This window comes from Pogoniulus pusillus, chromosome 13, assembly GCF_015220805.1.
Source record: "Pogoniulus pusillus isolate bPogPus1 chromosome 13, bPogPus1.pri, whole genome shotgun sequence".
In the NCBI taxonomy this organism is placed as follows: Eukaryota; Metazoa; Chordata; class Aves; order Piciformes; family Lybiidae; genus Pogoniulus; species Pogoniulus pusillus.
Window position 1 is genome coordinate 10,249,214 of NC_087276.1, and position 15,278 is coordinate 10,264,491.

General features: G+C 55.9%; 1 protein-coding gene across 1 annotated transcript in view; it reads left to right on the top strand.

The window, feature by feature from the left end:
• The window catches only part of SCHIP1 (schwannomin interacting protein 1), a 155,392-nt gene that overhangs the window by 89,084 nt on the left and 51,030 nt on the right, over positions 1–15,278 (top strand). Inside the window, exon 4 of the mRNA XM_064152939.1 lies at positions 3,197–3,742. Within this exon, the coding sequence (XP_064009009.1) occupies positions 3,197–3,742 (546 nt within the window). The remainder of the gene's footprint in view (positions 1–3,196; positions 3,743–15,278) is intronic.

A 15,278-nucleotide genomic window follows, 5' to 3' on the forward strand; every position in this document is an offset into this window, starting at 1 on the left:
GCTCTTGGCTGAAACTGAAGAAGCTGGCAGGGGTCAGAGCTGGGCAGGCCACCAACTGAGTGCCAGAGACTCTCCAGGAGCCCCTCTGCCTTTCCAAAGGGAAGAGAAAGGGAAGAAAGGAGACTGATGGGCTGGGAAAGAAACTAACCCAGCCAGGATGGAAAGAACAATGCCATGTGATAGAGACACAGAGACACAAACCAACATGGAACCCAACCCCTGAGGGCAAGCATGGCACCACTGGTACCACTGATGCTGGGGGCAGGCACTGGGAACCACATTCAAGATCTGCATTCTGGAACTGGACTGAGGACCAGAGGGATGGGGCTGGAAGACAGAAGGGACAGAGTCCTCCTGGGACAGCAGCCAGGGAAGAAGAGGCTTGAGCCTGGGGATGCCTCAGCTTGCTGCTGAAGATGCCATCCAGGGGCTACAATCCCTTGCTGGGCAGTTGAGGCTCACCTGTACTGGCTGCTCCTCCCCACAAGTGCCCCCTCTGCCTTCCTACTCCCCAAGGTGTGGCACAGCTGTGGCAGTGCCCTTGGTGTGCAGAGGAGCAAGTGTCAGGCAGAGCCTTTGTGCTCCCCAACCCTTGGCAGGAGCTGTGCCGTCAGCTTCTCCCTGCTAGCAGCAGCCCCTGGCTGTGCTAAGCTGCCCTGAGCTTCAGCAAGTGCCTGAGTGAGCAGAGCCTGAGCTGGGCAGTGCCAGCCCTGAGCAGAACTGGTGCTGGCCCAGCTCAGAGCAGGGCAATCATCAAAAATGTGTTCTGGAAACCTCATGAGAGCACAGCAGTGTTTGAAAACAGCAGGGTCTGTCGCTATGGAAGAGCAGGGCTGAGGAGATTTCAACCAAGTCAGCTGCGTTGGGTTGAAGGTTGGTGACAGTGGCTGGAAGAGGTTTGTTCCATCTAGGAAATGCAGCTGGGGATGGCTGCCTGTGCCATGCTGCTCCAGGCATGAGGGACCAGTGCTTCACTGGGAACTCACTGTCCTATGTGGGAGGGGAACTCTCTCGTCTCGTAGAACCCATGCACTCAGAGAGATGTTGCTAATCAATCAGGCACACAGCCAGACCCCACCAACAAAGCTTTCTGGAGCCTGCCGCTGCCAGGCTGGAAGCAGCGAGGCAGTGCCTCCACTTTGCTCAGCAGATATTTGCTCCTTAGGGTGGTGGAGATACTAAAGCAGACTCACCTGGAGAATTACACCCAGCCAAGTAGGTCAAGTGCCACCTGCCTCCCAGCCTTACAGGCACGCAACTGGCACAGGCTTCTGCCAGTGCCTCAATGGTCAAGGCTTAACTCTTTGACATGGCACTTTGGGATGTGGTTTAATGACCCACTTTGGGTGGGCTTAGGCTGAAGGTTGGACTTAGTCACCTAAAAGGTCTCTTCCAACTAAACCAATTCTGATCCTTGCAGGTATCTGCTGAGTTGGGTCTGTAGGTATCTGCCAGGCTTGGTCAGTAGGGATTTGCCACGTTGGATGTCTCTGGATCTGCCATACTGCGTCTGCAGGGATCAGCTAGGCTGGGTCTGCAGGGGTCTGCTTGTTTGGGTTCGTAGATGTCTGCTGGATTGTCTCTACTATCTGCTGGGTTGGGGCTGCAGAGATCTGCCGGGTCAGGTTTGGAGCTGTCTACTGGGTGAGGCTTTTAAGTATGCACTGGTCTGGGTCTGCAGAGACCTGCCAGGCTGTGTCTGCAGGTGCCCACTGCTTTGGCTCTGCAGAGACCTGCCAGGCTGTGTCTGCAGGTGCCCACTGCTTTGGCTCTGCAGAGACCTGCCAGGCTGTGTCTGCAGGTGCCCACTGCTTTGGCTCTGCAGAGACCTGCCAGGCTGTGTCTGCAGGTGCCCACTGCTTTGGCTCTGCAGAGACCTGCCAGGCTGTGTCTGCAGGTGCCCACTGCTTTGGCTCTGCAGAGACCTGCCAGGCTGCGTCTGCAGGTGCCCACTGGGTTGGCTCTGCAGAGACCTGCCAGGCTGTGTCTGCAGGTGCCCACTGGGTTGGCTCTGCAGAGACCTGCCAGGCTGTGTCTGCAGGTGCCCACTGGGTTGGCTCTGCAGAGACCTGCCAGGCTGTGTCTGCAGGTGCCCACTGGGTTGGCTCTGCAGAGACCTGCCAGGCTGTGTCTGCAGGTGCCCACTGGGTTGGCTGTGCAGGGATGTGCCCCCAAAGCTCGGAGCCCAGCCGCCAGGTCCCTGGCGCTGCTGTGGGACTAACACTCGCCCTTTCCACCACCCAGCCTCAGTACGATCCGTTGGAAATGGACGCGGGGAGCGGGGGACGTTCGTGTGCTGCTCCTGGCCGGTCACTGACAACTCCAGCACGCTGCGGCACGGCCGATGCCTACGCCGATGTCTGTGCCCCTCAGGGCCGCACCTGCCACCAGGACGCCCTCGCCACGGCCCCGCAGCCGCAGCGGCCCTGCCGAGCCACCAGGCCGGGGGGGCTGGCGCCAGCGAGGCGGCTCCCTCCGGCCCGACCCCGGCGCCCCCGGGCGACTGCACCGCCCGAGCCCGACCCTGCTCTGGCTTCCCCCAGGGCACCTCCACGGCCCGACCCCGGCTCCCCACTGCCCGGCGGCGGCTCCTCCGGCCCGGCTCCGGCTCCCTCTGCGGTGTCTCCGCCGGCCCGGCCCCGGCTTCCTCCGCCCGGCCCCGGGCGCCCCATCCCCAGCGCTCCCCGGGCGGCTCCGCGGCGCCTGCCCCGCCTTCCCCTGCGGCGGTTCCCTAGGCCAGGCGCCGGCTCTCCCCGCGGCGTCTCCCCCGGCCAGGCCCCGGGCTCCTTCCCCGGGGACGTCGCCACGGCACGGACACAGCCTCCTCTGCCCCGGCCGCGGCTCCCCTCGCGGCTCTTCTCCAGCCAGGCCCCGGCTTCTCCCCGGCCGGCAGCGACTCCCCAGCACCCGGCCCCGTCCACGCTCCCCCTCTCCTGCGGCGGGCAGCACCGCCCCGTCCCCCCGCCCCGTTCCTCCCCGCTCCGCCCGCGGAGGGCGCTCCGACAGCGGGACCGGGGCCGCCGCCGCCGCCTCCCGCCCGGGGCCGCCCCACGGTGCTAGCGGCGGCTCCGATGTGCGGGGGCGGCCCCCGGCGAAGGCGGGCGGCCCGCCCCGGGCACGGCCGGTTCTCAGTGGGCTTTAGGAGCCGGTCCCGGTTTGTCTGACGAGCTGTTTGTCCCTTCTCTCTCCCCGGCAGGACTCCCGGGAGGATGGGATGGATTTAGGGAGCGACGCCGGCAGTAGCCGCTCCAGCTCGGAGTCCAACTCCAGCAAAGCCACGCCGTGCTCGGAGGGCAAGTCTTCGCCGTCCCCCAGTAGCCTGGACCTGGCGGCGCTGGAGGACTCGGAGGAGGAAGAGGAAGAGGAAGAGGAAGAAGAGGAGGACGGGGGTTACCTGCCCTCCCCACCGGAGCTCCGCCAGCCCCCTCGCTGCCCCAGCGGCGATGCCCGCTGCCGCGGTTCACCCGCCGCCGCCTCTCCCCGCCGCCGCCCCAACACCACCGCCGCCGCCGCCTCCTCTCGCCCGCGGCCGCACCAGCGTCCGCCGCCGCTGCCCCCGCAGGAGCGGCGGCGCGGAGGGACGGCGGGACCGGGCGGGCGGCGAGCGCGGAGGAGCGGCGGCGGAGTTCAACCCCCGCGGGAACCGCAGCCGCCGGCTATGGACTGGGCGGCCTTGGAAAGGCACTTGGCTGGTTTGCAGTGCCGGGAGCAGGAGCGAAGACAACGGAACAACCCCGCCTCGGTGAGTCGGACCGGGAGGGTGCGCCGGGAGCCGGGGCGGTGACTCCCCAGCCCGGTTATGACCGTGGAGGGCTCCGCCGAGAGAACCAGACTCGGCGGAGCGGAACACACCGGGCTGCTGGGGGTTGTCCTTCCCCACCAGAACCGGCAACCGGTGGTGGAAGGGGCGGGGGGGGTCGGTGCTCCCGAGCCCGGTGCTGCGGTGCGGTCGGGGGAGGCGAGAGACCGGAGGAAAGAACTTTGCCGGAGCATCTTTGGGATGCTTTGGGCAGTTTCGGGAGTCCGAGGATGGGGCAGCATCTGGTGCCAGTGTCCGGTGGGAGCGATGTGGCTCCTTCCCTGCTGCCTTATCTCGGGAGGTGGTTTCAAGCTGAGGAACGGCAGCTTTTCTGCTGGGTGAGGGCAGTGTGTGTTGTCCATCCTTTGGATGGTGAGAACCTGCTGTTGGCTGAGCTGAAAGCCCCTCAAAACCCGTGGTTTTTACAGAAAACCCTTAAAAACAATCATTGCCTGGTCACGTTCTCTCCAGAGTGTTGTAGGAATTCTGTCTAACTTCTGGGATGCGAAGGCGTGATGATGGTTAGATGAAACTAACACTGAGCACACAGCTGGTTGAGCCTCTTCCATTATGTATGAATTAAAAGAAATCCACCGAAATCTCCCCCAAACCACTGCAGGAGCTCTGGGATGTGATGACACACACGGGGCTGAGAGATGTGTGCCTCACCAACCCACGCCCTGCAGCCTCCCCACTGGCATGCTTGATGGCTTTAGGGTTATTTAATTATTTTGGCTTTTTTTAAAGGCATTCCATCCCTTTTCCTTCCTGTGAAGTCATCTGCCTCAGGGAGGTGGGGATTTCCTCTTCCCCCCCCCAGATCTTTGAATGACAGCTAATTGGTGAGAAATCTGGGTGGCTGCTGGGCATGAGAAGCTGATAGAGGAGCAGGGCAGGCTGATGTGCAGGATGGGTTTTTTTTCCACAGCTTGAACGGTGTAGCCTCAGTGCTCTGAGGAGCTGACAGGTGACATCCTTAATGATAGCCATTTGTGCAGAAACTCAGCTTAAAAAGGGTGGGGGAAAAAAGCTCATTTTTGTGGTTTGGGAGGTTATTTCTAGGCATTATCTGATAAAACAAGCTGCTGGCAGCTTGGAAACTCATCACCTCAGGGTATGTGCTTAACCAGGTGAGGTGTCACCTAAGGAATCTTGCCTCTAAGGATTCTCCTCCTCCATCCTCCCCTTCCTTCTTGGGAGCCCAAAGGCATTCGCTGCTGCCTTATGCCCTGACTTGTCCTGCTGAGAATTTGGGGGTTGCAGCTTGTGCTGTGCAACCTGAGCGCACCTCAGCAGTACGTGAGGCTGATTTGAACACCCAGATTTGAGCGTCGAGTTGCTCAGCACCTTGAGAGCATCTCTTGTGGGCAGGGCTGAGCTCCAGCGCTGTTGCACTCGAGTTTTCTGCTCCACAGACAGGAGCTGTTTCAGTGTGTGTGTGGCCCCAGAGACACTCTTTACTCAACCCTCCAACTAACCAGTGACCCTGGAGGCACCTGGACCTCCTTTGCTTTCCCAGCCTTACGTTGGGATTCCCCTTTTCCTGGCACACAGGGAGGAGGTGAAGGAAGTATTTCAGCTCTGCTCTTTCTGTTTCCCCCTAGGGCTGTTGGTAGCAGCCCAGACCCCAATGGGAAGGGACATTTCACCTCCAGGCCAGTTCAGATGAGGTGCATAATACCCTCTGTGGTACTACCATCCCCTCCTGGCACTCTTCAGGCTGCCCAGGGAGGTGGTGGAGTCACTGTCCCTGGAGGTGTTCAAGAAAAGCCTGGATGAGGCACTTAGTGCCATGGTCTAGATGACTGGCTAGGGCTGGGTGCTAGGTTGGACTGAATGAGCTTGGAGGTCTCTTCCAACCTGGTTGATTCTAAGATTCTGTGATTCATCCCAACAGGCTGCAGGAACTCAATACCCTCAAGGCCAACTAAAACCAGACCAAAAAGAAAAATCTGCCTTTTCCTTCTTTTATTTCCTCCTGCCCTTGCCATTTTCCTGCAATTTGGTGACTTGCTATTGCTGACAAAACCTTGCCTTGCCCTGCTGGAAGCCCAAGTGTTTGTAAACATGAACATCATGAACTGAGAGCAGGCAGGAAGCAGCTACAGAGGAGATGGACTAGCTTGCTCCAGCCACTAGCAGAGTATGTTAGGAAAAGAGAAAATGCATTCTGAAGTTAGCCTGGAGAAGAGCAGCCTGAGAGGGGATCTTGTCAGTGCTCCCCAAGAGCTGAAGGGCACAGGACAAAAGGATGTGGTTGGGAGGTTTGGAGAAAATGGGTGTTCATTCCATGAGCTGTTGCTTAGCTTCCAGATGCAGTTACACAACACAAACAAGATGTGAGGGCCAGGGCTGGCTCCTCGGGTCACAGACAGGCTAATGGTGACTGAGAAGGTTCCTACCGGCAGCATTCAGGAAGAGGCTGGGCACTTCTGCTTGACTCAGCAGCCCCATTTGATAATGCTTTAAATGATGCTGGGGAGAGAATTGCAGAAGAATGGGGCTGGGTGGTGCTGGCTCTGTCCATCGTGGCCATGCCTGCCCATGGGCAGGTTGCCCTCAAGATGGGCACTTGCTGTAATGCCACCCAGCTCTGTAGGGCCACGCTTGTCTGGTGGCTGTGAGAGCACTCACGTGGGCCAGGTGCCTACAGGAGGAAGAAGTCTAGAAGCAGAGGATGTTTCATAGATTCATAGGTTGGGTTAGGATGGACCTTGGAAGATCATCTAGTTCCAACCTCCTTGGCAGTGGCAGGGACACCCTCCACTAGAACAGATTGCCCAAGGCCTCATCCAACCTGTTTTTCTCCAGATCAGGGTGAAGTAGCTGCCTCTGGAACCGCAGCTGGGTAGATGAGCTGCCTCCAGGCCCACCCTGATGAGGGATACAGTCTCAAGTTGTGCTGGGGGAGGTCTAGGCTGGATGTTAGGAGGAAGTTGTTGCCAGAGAGAGTGATTTGCATTGGAATGGGCTGCCCAGGGAGGTGGTGAAGTCACCATCCCTGGAGGTGTTGAAGAAAAGCCTGGATGAGGCACTTAGTGCCATGGTCTGGTTGATTGGGTAGGGATGGGGGATAGGTTGGACTGGATGATCTTAGTATCGACCAGGTTGGAAGAGACCTCCATGATTCTAATGAGGGTGAAGTAGCTGCTTCTGGAGCTGCAGCTGGGTAGATGAGCTGCCTCCAAGCCCACTCTGATATGCACAAGCCCTCTGAGCTATGTGAGATGCCTCTCGAGTTAGCTGGACCACTACCCAAAAGAACAGTGTCACCTTTCCTGCAGGCAGTTGATGGTGAGAAGGTTCAGTGGTCCAAGCGTCTTCTTAATCTCATCACCCAGCTGCAGGGAGCTTGCTTCTGCCTCTTTCTTTGTTTTCCCCATTTGCTCAGCTCCTGGCTGTGCCCAAAGCTGTAAGAAATGTGCCCAAAGCTGATTGATGGAGCTCGGGAGGTGCTGAAAGAGCTTGGGAAGCCAGGACGCTCCGCTGGCTGTCCCACTAATGACTCTCATAAAATCCAAATCGGCCTTAATGGCTTCAATATTCCTTCCCTCGCCTCTCTGAGGATGGTAATTACAATCAATAGGATGTATTTGCTGAAAATAATATCTGCACATTCCATACTCAATTAAAAAAGAGCCACTTGGAGGAGAGGAATTGGCTTAGCCAGCCACCAAGAGACTTGGGTGCGTGTGACAGTCTGCGGATGGATGGCACTGCTGAAGGAATTTTGCTGTCTTCAAAGCAGGCTTTTTGCAGGCAATGGAGATAAAGAGCTCATCCCTGCAGCCTCCAGTACTGCTGCAGAAGCACCTTGTATGGCAGAGGCTGTGCTTTCCCTTAGCATCACTAAAATAGCCCTCCCCACACTGTTGAGGAGGAGAGGTGCCTGTAATCGGTACCTGTGGCAGCAGCATTGGCTGCCCAGGCACAGAACTTACCTTCAGGCTTCTTCTAGCAGATCAAGAGAGGGTCTTCTCCCCATCTGCTCTACACTAGTGAAGTCATATCTGGAGGACAGGGTCCAGTTCTGGGCTCCAGTTCAAGAGAGACACTGGGCTGCTTGGAGAGAGTCCATTGGAGGCTGCAAAGCTGCTGAGGGGCCTAGAGCAGCTCTGTGAGGAGCAGAGAGCCTGCAGAAGTGCAGCCCCAGAAAGCATCTGAGCAATGCTTAGCAAGAGCTGCTAAAGGAGCTGTGGGGGGCAAGAGGCTGAGGCTAGGCTCTTGTCAGTGGTGCCCAGGGACAGCACAAGGGGCAATGGGCATAAACTGGCAGCCAGGAGGTTCCAGTTGTTTGTTGTGAGGGTGCTGGAGGCCTGGAGCAGGCTGCCCAGAGAGGTTGTGGAGTCTCCTTGCTTGGGGATATTCCAAATGCACCTGGGCATTGTGCTGCTGGGCAAGCTGCTGTGAGTGCTCTGCTTTAGCAGGGGGGTTGGGCTGGATGATCTCCAGAGGTCTCATCCCACCTCCACCACCTTGGGATTCTGGGATTTACAGTGCATTAGAAAGCTAAATCTGTTTCCCTCTAACTTGTCTGGTCCTTGAGTCAGTTCTGAGTTATTGGAGGTGGGCACAGTGCTCCTGGTGTGCTCAGAGCTGTGTTTCATCAGCGTCTGGCTGCCCATGGAGGTCTGTGGATCCCAAGAGGTGGTGAAGAGGAGTTGTGGCTGATGCTGGCACCTAAATTCATTGTGCATGGGTTTGACAAGCTTCAGTTCTGCATTTGAAAACAATTCAACCTCTGCAAAAGGATTCAAGGGCTGACTGGAGATGCCAAAAGCTGGTAGAATGGAAGTGGTCATGGACCATGTTTCTTCTGCTTGTGGCTTTACTGGTGCTTCCTGTCTTGCTTGCTGAGAATTTGAATCCAGTTCAAGGTATAAATCACAATGTGGGGTATGTGGGGTGGAACCTTTATGTAACTTACTTGCTGGCCACAGGCAGGGCTCTGGGTTTGATGGAGTAATAGAGGAGTGTGGAAGGGAAAGCTGGGAAGGAGTCGGCATCAAGGAAGAAGGAATGTGTAGGCCCAGCTGGGAAGAGGAACAGAATCCTAAGTGATGTTTCTGTGCCAAACAGGAGCTTGACAAAGCCCTACAAGACCATGAGTGTAGCAGAGCTGCTGGGGACAGGGCCTGGGGTCAAGCCTCCAGCCTTGGTGGTGCGTGTTGCCAAGCTTTGCTCTCCCTTGGTGTGCCATCCCTAGCATTTAGGGAGCAGCTCTTTGCTTGAAGCTTGGCAGTGAGTTTGTTCTCACTTCAAATAAGTCCTCATCACTTGAGTGTGCTTGCTTGAAGCATTGGGTTCTTCACCTCTAGATGCTGTTGTCTTGGCTGCGAGTGTTGGGAGAGGGCAGTAAGAGCTTCATGCCTGGGAGCAGTTTTCCCCAGACAAGAACTGTCAGAGCATTAACTTCTGACACACTTGATGTTCAAAATTAAACTTCTGGCTTGCAGGAAATTGCATTTCTGTCACTCCTACAGCATAAAGGGACCAAGAAGACCTTTTCTGTCCACCTGTCAGCTCTTGTACCTACTCAATTTGACCATTCAACACTTCATTGGGCAATAGGAGAGTCATAGAATGATGGGAGTTGGAAAGGTCATTGAGTCCAACCTCCCTGACAGAGCAAGATCCCCTAGGGCAGGGCACACAGGAACACATCCAGATGGGTCTTGAAAGTCTCCAGAGAAGGAGACTCCACAACCTCTCTGGGCAGCCTGCTCCAGGCCTCCATCACCCTCACACCAAACAAGTTTCTCCTGCTCAGGTGGAACTTCCTCACTTCCAATTTGTGCCCATTGCCCCTTGTGCTGTCCCTGGGCACCACTGACAAGAGCCTGGCCCCAGCCTCTTGTCTTCCACAGCTCCTTTAGCAGCTCTTGCTGAGCATTGCTGAGATGCCCTCTGGAGCTGCTTTTCTGCAGGCTCTCAGCCCCAGAGCTCTCAGCCCTTGCTGCCTACAGAGCTGCTCCAGGCCCTTCAGCAGCTTTGCAGCCTTTGCTGGACTCTCCAGCAGTTCCCTGCCTCTCTTGAACTGGGGAGCCCAGAACAGGAACATCTTGTATTCCAGTTTGTGTCCATTGCCCCTTGTCCTGGCACAGGACACCACTGAAAAGAGCCTGGCCCCTTTTTGCCACCCACTCTTCAGGTGTTTGCAAACGTTAATGAGATCCCCTCTCAGTCTGCCCTTCTCCAGTCTAAACAGCCCCAGGTCTCTCAGCTTTAAGTGCAAGGCTGAGTGGAAGTCAGGGTGACAGAGGTTCTTCAGGACACTTTATTTGTTGTAAGGCTTAGCTGATGTGGAAACCAAACCTTTGAGCTGCAAAAACTCCTCTGTTGTTTCCATCCAACGAGGGGTTTAGCTTTGCTTTGTGCCAGTGTCCCTAGGTGTGGGATGTAATGCAGTAAGGTCACTGCATTCAGAGTCACAGCTTGCATTGTGTTGGAAGGGATCCTCAAAGGTCATCCTGCAGGCAGCAAGGACGTCTCCAACTAGATCAGAGCCACAGCAAATCTCATCTTGAATGTCCAAAGGGACGGGGCCTCGACCGCAGCCCTGAGCAGCCTGTTGCAGTGTTTCATGGCTCTCATTGTACAGAGCTTCCTCCTGCTGTCCAGCCTAAATCTGCCCTGCTCCAGTTTCAAACCTTTGCCTCTTGCCCTATCCCCACAGGCCCTTCTGAACAGTTTCTCCCCAGCCTATTCCAAAGTCTCACCACCCTCACACTGAAGAACTTCTTTCTAAGCTCCAGTCCAACCCTGCTCTGCCTCAGCTTCAAACCATTCCCCCTTGTCCTGCCATAGAATCACAGAAAGAACCAAGTTGGAAGAGACCTCCAAGATCATCCAGTCCAACCTAGCACCCAGCCCTAGCCAATCAACCAGACCATGGCACTAAGTGCCTCATCCAGGCTTTGCTTCAACACCTCCAGGGACAGTGCCTCCACCACCTCCCTGGGCAGCCCATTCCACTGCCAATCACTCTCTCTGCCAACAACTTCCTCCTAACATCCAGCCTACACCTCCCCTGGCACAACTTGAGACTGTGTCCCCTTCTTCTGTTGCTGCTTGCCTGGCAGAAGAGACCAACCCCACCTGGCTACAGCCTCCCTTCAGGTAGTTGTAGAGAGCAATGAGGTCAGCCCTGAGCCTTCTCTTCTCCAGGCTGCACTCCCCCAGCTCCCTCAGCCTCTCCTCACAGGGCTGTGCTCCAGGCCTCTCACCAGCTTTGCCACCCTTTTCTGATCTTTTTCCAGTATCTCAACATCTCTCCAGACACCCTCAGCAGAAGTGTCTCTGCAGCCTTCCTGTAGGATCCCTTCAGCTACTGGAAGGCAGCAATAAGGTCTCCCTGGAGCCTTCTCCTCCCCAGGCTGAACAACTCCAGTTCTTCCAGCCCTGTGATCATCTTCATATTCTGCTGTGGAGGAACCAGCAGAGCCCTGTACTTTGGCCACTTTCCCACCCAGCTCAAAGGTTAGATGAGGCTGGTGAGATATTAATGACTCTGCCAAAATGTGCAGTGTCATTAAGCTGGGAGAACATCTCTAGGTACTGGAAAATGCTTGTTGTTTGAGGAGCCTTGGTAATTACCCAGATTGGGAAGATGTATGTTTGCTGCTTGGGAAACTGGGCCAGGCAAAATGCCTGTGATTAATAACCCTGAGCATAGGGAAAAAAAACCAAACCAAAACCTTTATCTTCCTGGCTTCCACAGAGCCTTTCATTAAGGAAAGTGCTAAAGAGGTGAGGTGACAGCACAGGGATTCTTCCTCCATGAGTGATGATCCTTCAGCACAGTGAATTCCCCTGGCTGATGGACTCCAGCAAGATGCTTCTGCTTCCCAGTCACCTGCTGAGGGACTGCTTCATGTGGGATGTGGAGACTGCAGGAGTGGCTCTGGAAGAGGTCCTGGGGATGGTCAGAGGGCTGGAGAACCTCCCCTGTGGGGTTAGGCTGGGAGAGTTGGGGGTGTTCAGACCAGGGAAGAGAAGGCTTCAGTGAGACCTTAGAGCAGCCTGCCAGTACCTGAAGGGGCTGCAGGAATGCTGGGGAGGGACTTGTGACAAGGGCTGGGAGTGACAGGATGGGAGGGAATGGATTGAAGGTGGAAGAGAGGAGATTGAGACTGGAGAGGAGGAAGAAATTCTTTCTAGTGAGGGTGGTGAGACACTGGCACAGGTTGCCCAGGGAGGCTGTGGATGTCTCCTGCCTGGAGGTGTTCCAGGCCAGGTTGGATGAGGCCTTGAGCAACCTGGGCTGATGGGAGGTGTCCCTGCCCATGGCAAGGGGGTTGGAACTGGATCATCTTGAAGGTCCCTTCCAACCTGACCCATCCTGTGGTTCTGTGTCAGGCCAACAAGTGTCTGTTCAAAGAGTTATTTTTGGCGTTGGGCTTCATAAATAGCAAATTCAGAGGCTTCCCAACGGGAGCTTTTCTGCAAGTGAACCTTTTTATCCTCTCAGAGTCTGGTTCTGCTGGTGTAATCCTGAAATGAAGGGATTTTGCTGTGTGGAGCCCTCATATCCCTCCCCAGCTCCACCTTCTCTGAGTCTTTCAGCTCCCACCTGAAGCTGCCTGAGCCTGTGGGGCTGGAAAGGCGGTGGGCAGGAGGACCAGTTGTGTGGCAGGGTAATAATGATGTGCTTATGCGTCTGTTGGCTGGGGATCTGGGCTGCTAAATGGGAGAGGGCAGTGGGATTTCATCCCTGGAATCACCCTGTGCTGTGTCAAACGTGTTATTTGGGCTGCTGGAGGGCAGCAGCTCCTGTGGTGGCAGGGGAAGGGGAATGGGATGTCTTTGATGCTGTGGAAAAGAATGGGCTGTGTGGAGAGAGAGAAATCGCAGGCAGGAGCTATTTAAAAGTCTTATGAAGAGAAAACTGCTCCTCAAACCACTCTGCAGGTCTGCTGGGGAGCACGGGGAAAGCTGGGCTAGCTCCAGCCCAGCAGCAAAAAGCTGTTGCTGACAAAGCTTTTCAGGAACATGACTCAAACTCCTCAGCCCTCAAGTTCTTGCAGGCACTTGGGGAAGGTAATAAAGTAAATGTGGCGAACAGAAAGCAGCAGGGGTGAAGTCTAAGCAGGAGGGATTGCTGGAGGAGCCACAGTGGGGGTTTGCTAGCCTCAGGGCAGCCAGCATCAGCCCCTGTGCAGTGGGAGGGCAGGCAGAGGTCATCCTGGCTCTGTCTTGGAGAAGTCTCTGCCCTTTCCATGGGGCAGCACCCAGGCTTTTCATCCTGCCTTTGCACGATCACAGAGTTGTTCTGGTTGGAAGAGACCTTTAAGATCATCCAGTCCAACCCTTACCCCAGCAGTGGCAGCTCACCACTAAACCATGGTACTCAGCACCACAGCTACACAGCTGTGAAACCCTTCCAGGGATGGGGACTCCACTGCTGCCCTGGGCAGCCTCTTTCAGGCCTTCCCAATCCTTTGTGGGCAGAAATTGTACCTCATGTCCAACCTAAACCTCCCCTGGTGCAACTTGAGGTGATTTCCTCTCATCCTCCCACTTGCAGGGAGAAGAGCCCAACCCCACCTGGCTCCAGCCTCCTTTCAAGGAGCTGCAGAGAGCAATGAGGTCTGCTCTCAGCCGCCTCTTCTCCAGACTGAACACCCTCAGCTGCCCCTCCCCAGCCCTGATCCCCAGACTCTTCACTACCTCTGGACCTGCCCAAGCCCCTCAGTGTTCTTCTTGGAGTGAGGAGCCCAAACTCAGGGCAGGATTCAAGCTGTGGCCTCCCCAGTGCCCAGTCCAGGAGGACAATCCCTGCCCTGCTCCTGCTGGCCACACCATTGCTATCCAGGCCAGGCTCTGGTGCCCTTCTGGGCCACCTGGGCACACCCTGGCTCACCTTCAGCTGCTGCCAGCCAGCACCCCCAGATCCTTATTCAGCAAGCACTTTCCAGCCACTCTGCCCCAAGCCTGGAGCATTCCTGGGGTTCTTGTGCCCCAAGTGTAGGACTCAGCCTTGTTGAACCTCATCCCATTGCCCTCAGCCTACAGATCCAACCTGTCCAGATGGCTCTGTAGTTCCTCCTTACCTTCACTCAAATCAACACTTCCACCCTGGCTGCATTCAGAGCATCATTTCTCCCACTCCTAACAGCCATAAAGGCAGGAAAATCCTTGTCAGTGCCCTGGAGCTGAGTCCTTGTCTCCTGCAGAGGCAGATGGGCTTGGAGCTGCTGAGCCAAGCAATGCCCCTGAGAGAACACCAGCAGCTAGAGGAAGATTTTCCCAAGCAAAACCAATCCCAGCTGCTAAGGATACTCAAGATTTACTCCCTCATCTTAAAACAGAGGAGAAATGAGAAGCCAAAGGGAGCTCCCCTGAGCTGTGGGAATCTGATTTGTGAATGTTGTGGTGTGAAATTAATCAGTTATCCATATTTTGGTTGAGCTGCCCTGGAGAAGGGAAACTAAACTTTGCTGAACTCCCAGTTAGTTTGTGTTTGGCCACTTCCCTGGCTTCCCCTCCTGAAGCAAAATGTTTGCTTTCTGGCTGGCAGGAGCCTTTTTGTTTGGTATTTTGCCTTTAACTGTTTTATACACACATCTGTGCAAGAGACTATTTACAGCAGGGCCAAGATCTTAGAATTGTTTGGGTTGGAAAAGACCTCCAAGATCATCCACACTTCAACCCAACTGCATCATGGCCACTAAACCCTGTCCCCAAGTGCCATGGCCACACCTTTCTAGAACAGCTCCAGGCATGGGGACTCCACCACCTCCCTGGGCAGCCTGTGCCAATCTCTGACCCTCTGTCAGGAAGGAAATTGTTCCTAATCTCCAAATGCTGTGGTGCAGCCCAAAGGAGGTTAACAGGGAGCAGCATTCCATGTCTGGTGGGATAAAAGGGGCTTTGTGATGCTTCTGAGGGGAGAGCCTGTGGTGAGAGTGTGTGGAATACCCATGGTCAGTTGTGATCTCCACTGGGAGGGAATAGAGTGTCCAGCTCTGGAGTCCTCAGCACAGACAGGGACCTGTTGCAGCAGGGCCACAGGAGGCCACAGCAATGCTGGCAGGGCTGGAAGGGCTCTGCTGTGAGGCCAGGCTGAGAGAGTTGGGCTTGGTCAGCCTGGAGAAGAGAAGGCTCCAGGGAGACCTTCTGGTGGCCTTGCAGTGCTCAAAGGAGCTGAGCAGAAAGCTGAGCACAGACTTTTGTTCAGGGCCTGTTGTGCCAGAACAAGGGGGGATGGTTTGAACTGAAGGAGGGAGACTCAGGCTGGAGAGAAGGGAGACATTTTTTTTACCCTAAGGATCATGAGAGCCTGTCCCAGGTTGCCCAGAGAGGTGGCAGAAGCCCCATCTCTGGTACCATCCCAGGCTGTTTGGGGCTGTGATCAACCTGCTCTAGTGCAGCTGTCCCTGCTGAGTGCAGGGGTTTGGACTGGATGAGCCTGGAAAGTCCCTTCCAACCCATTCTCTGGTTCTATGAAACCTGATTTTCAGTCTCTCCCAGCATCTCA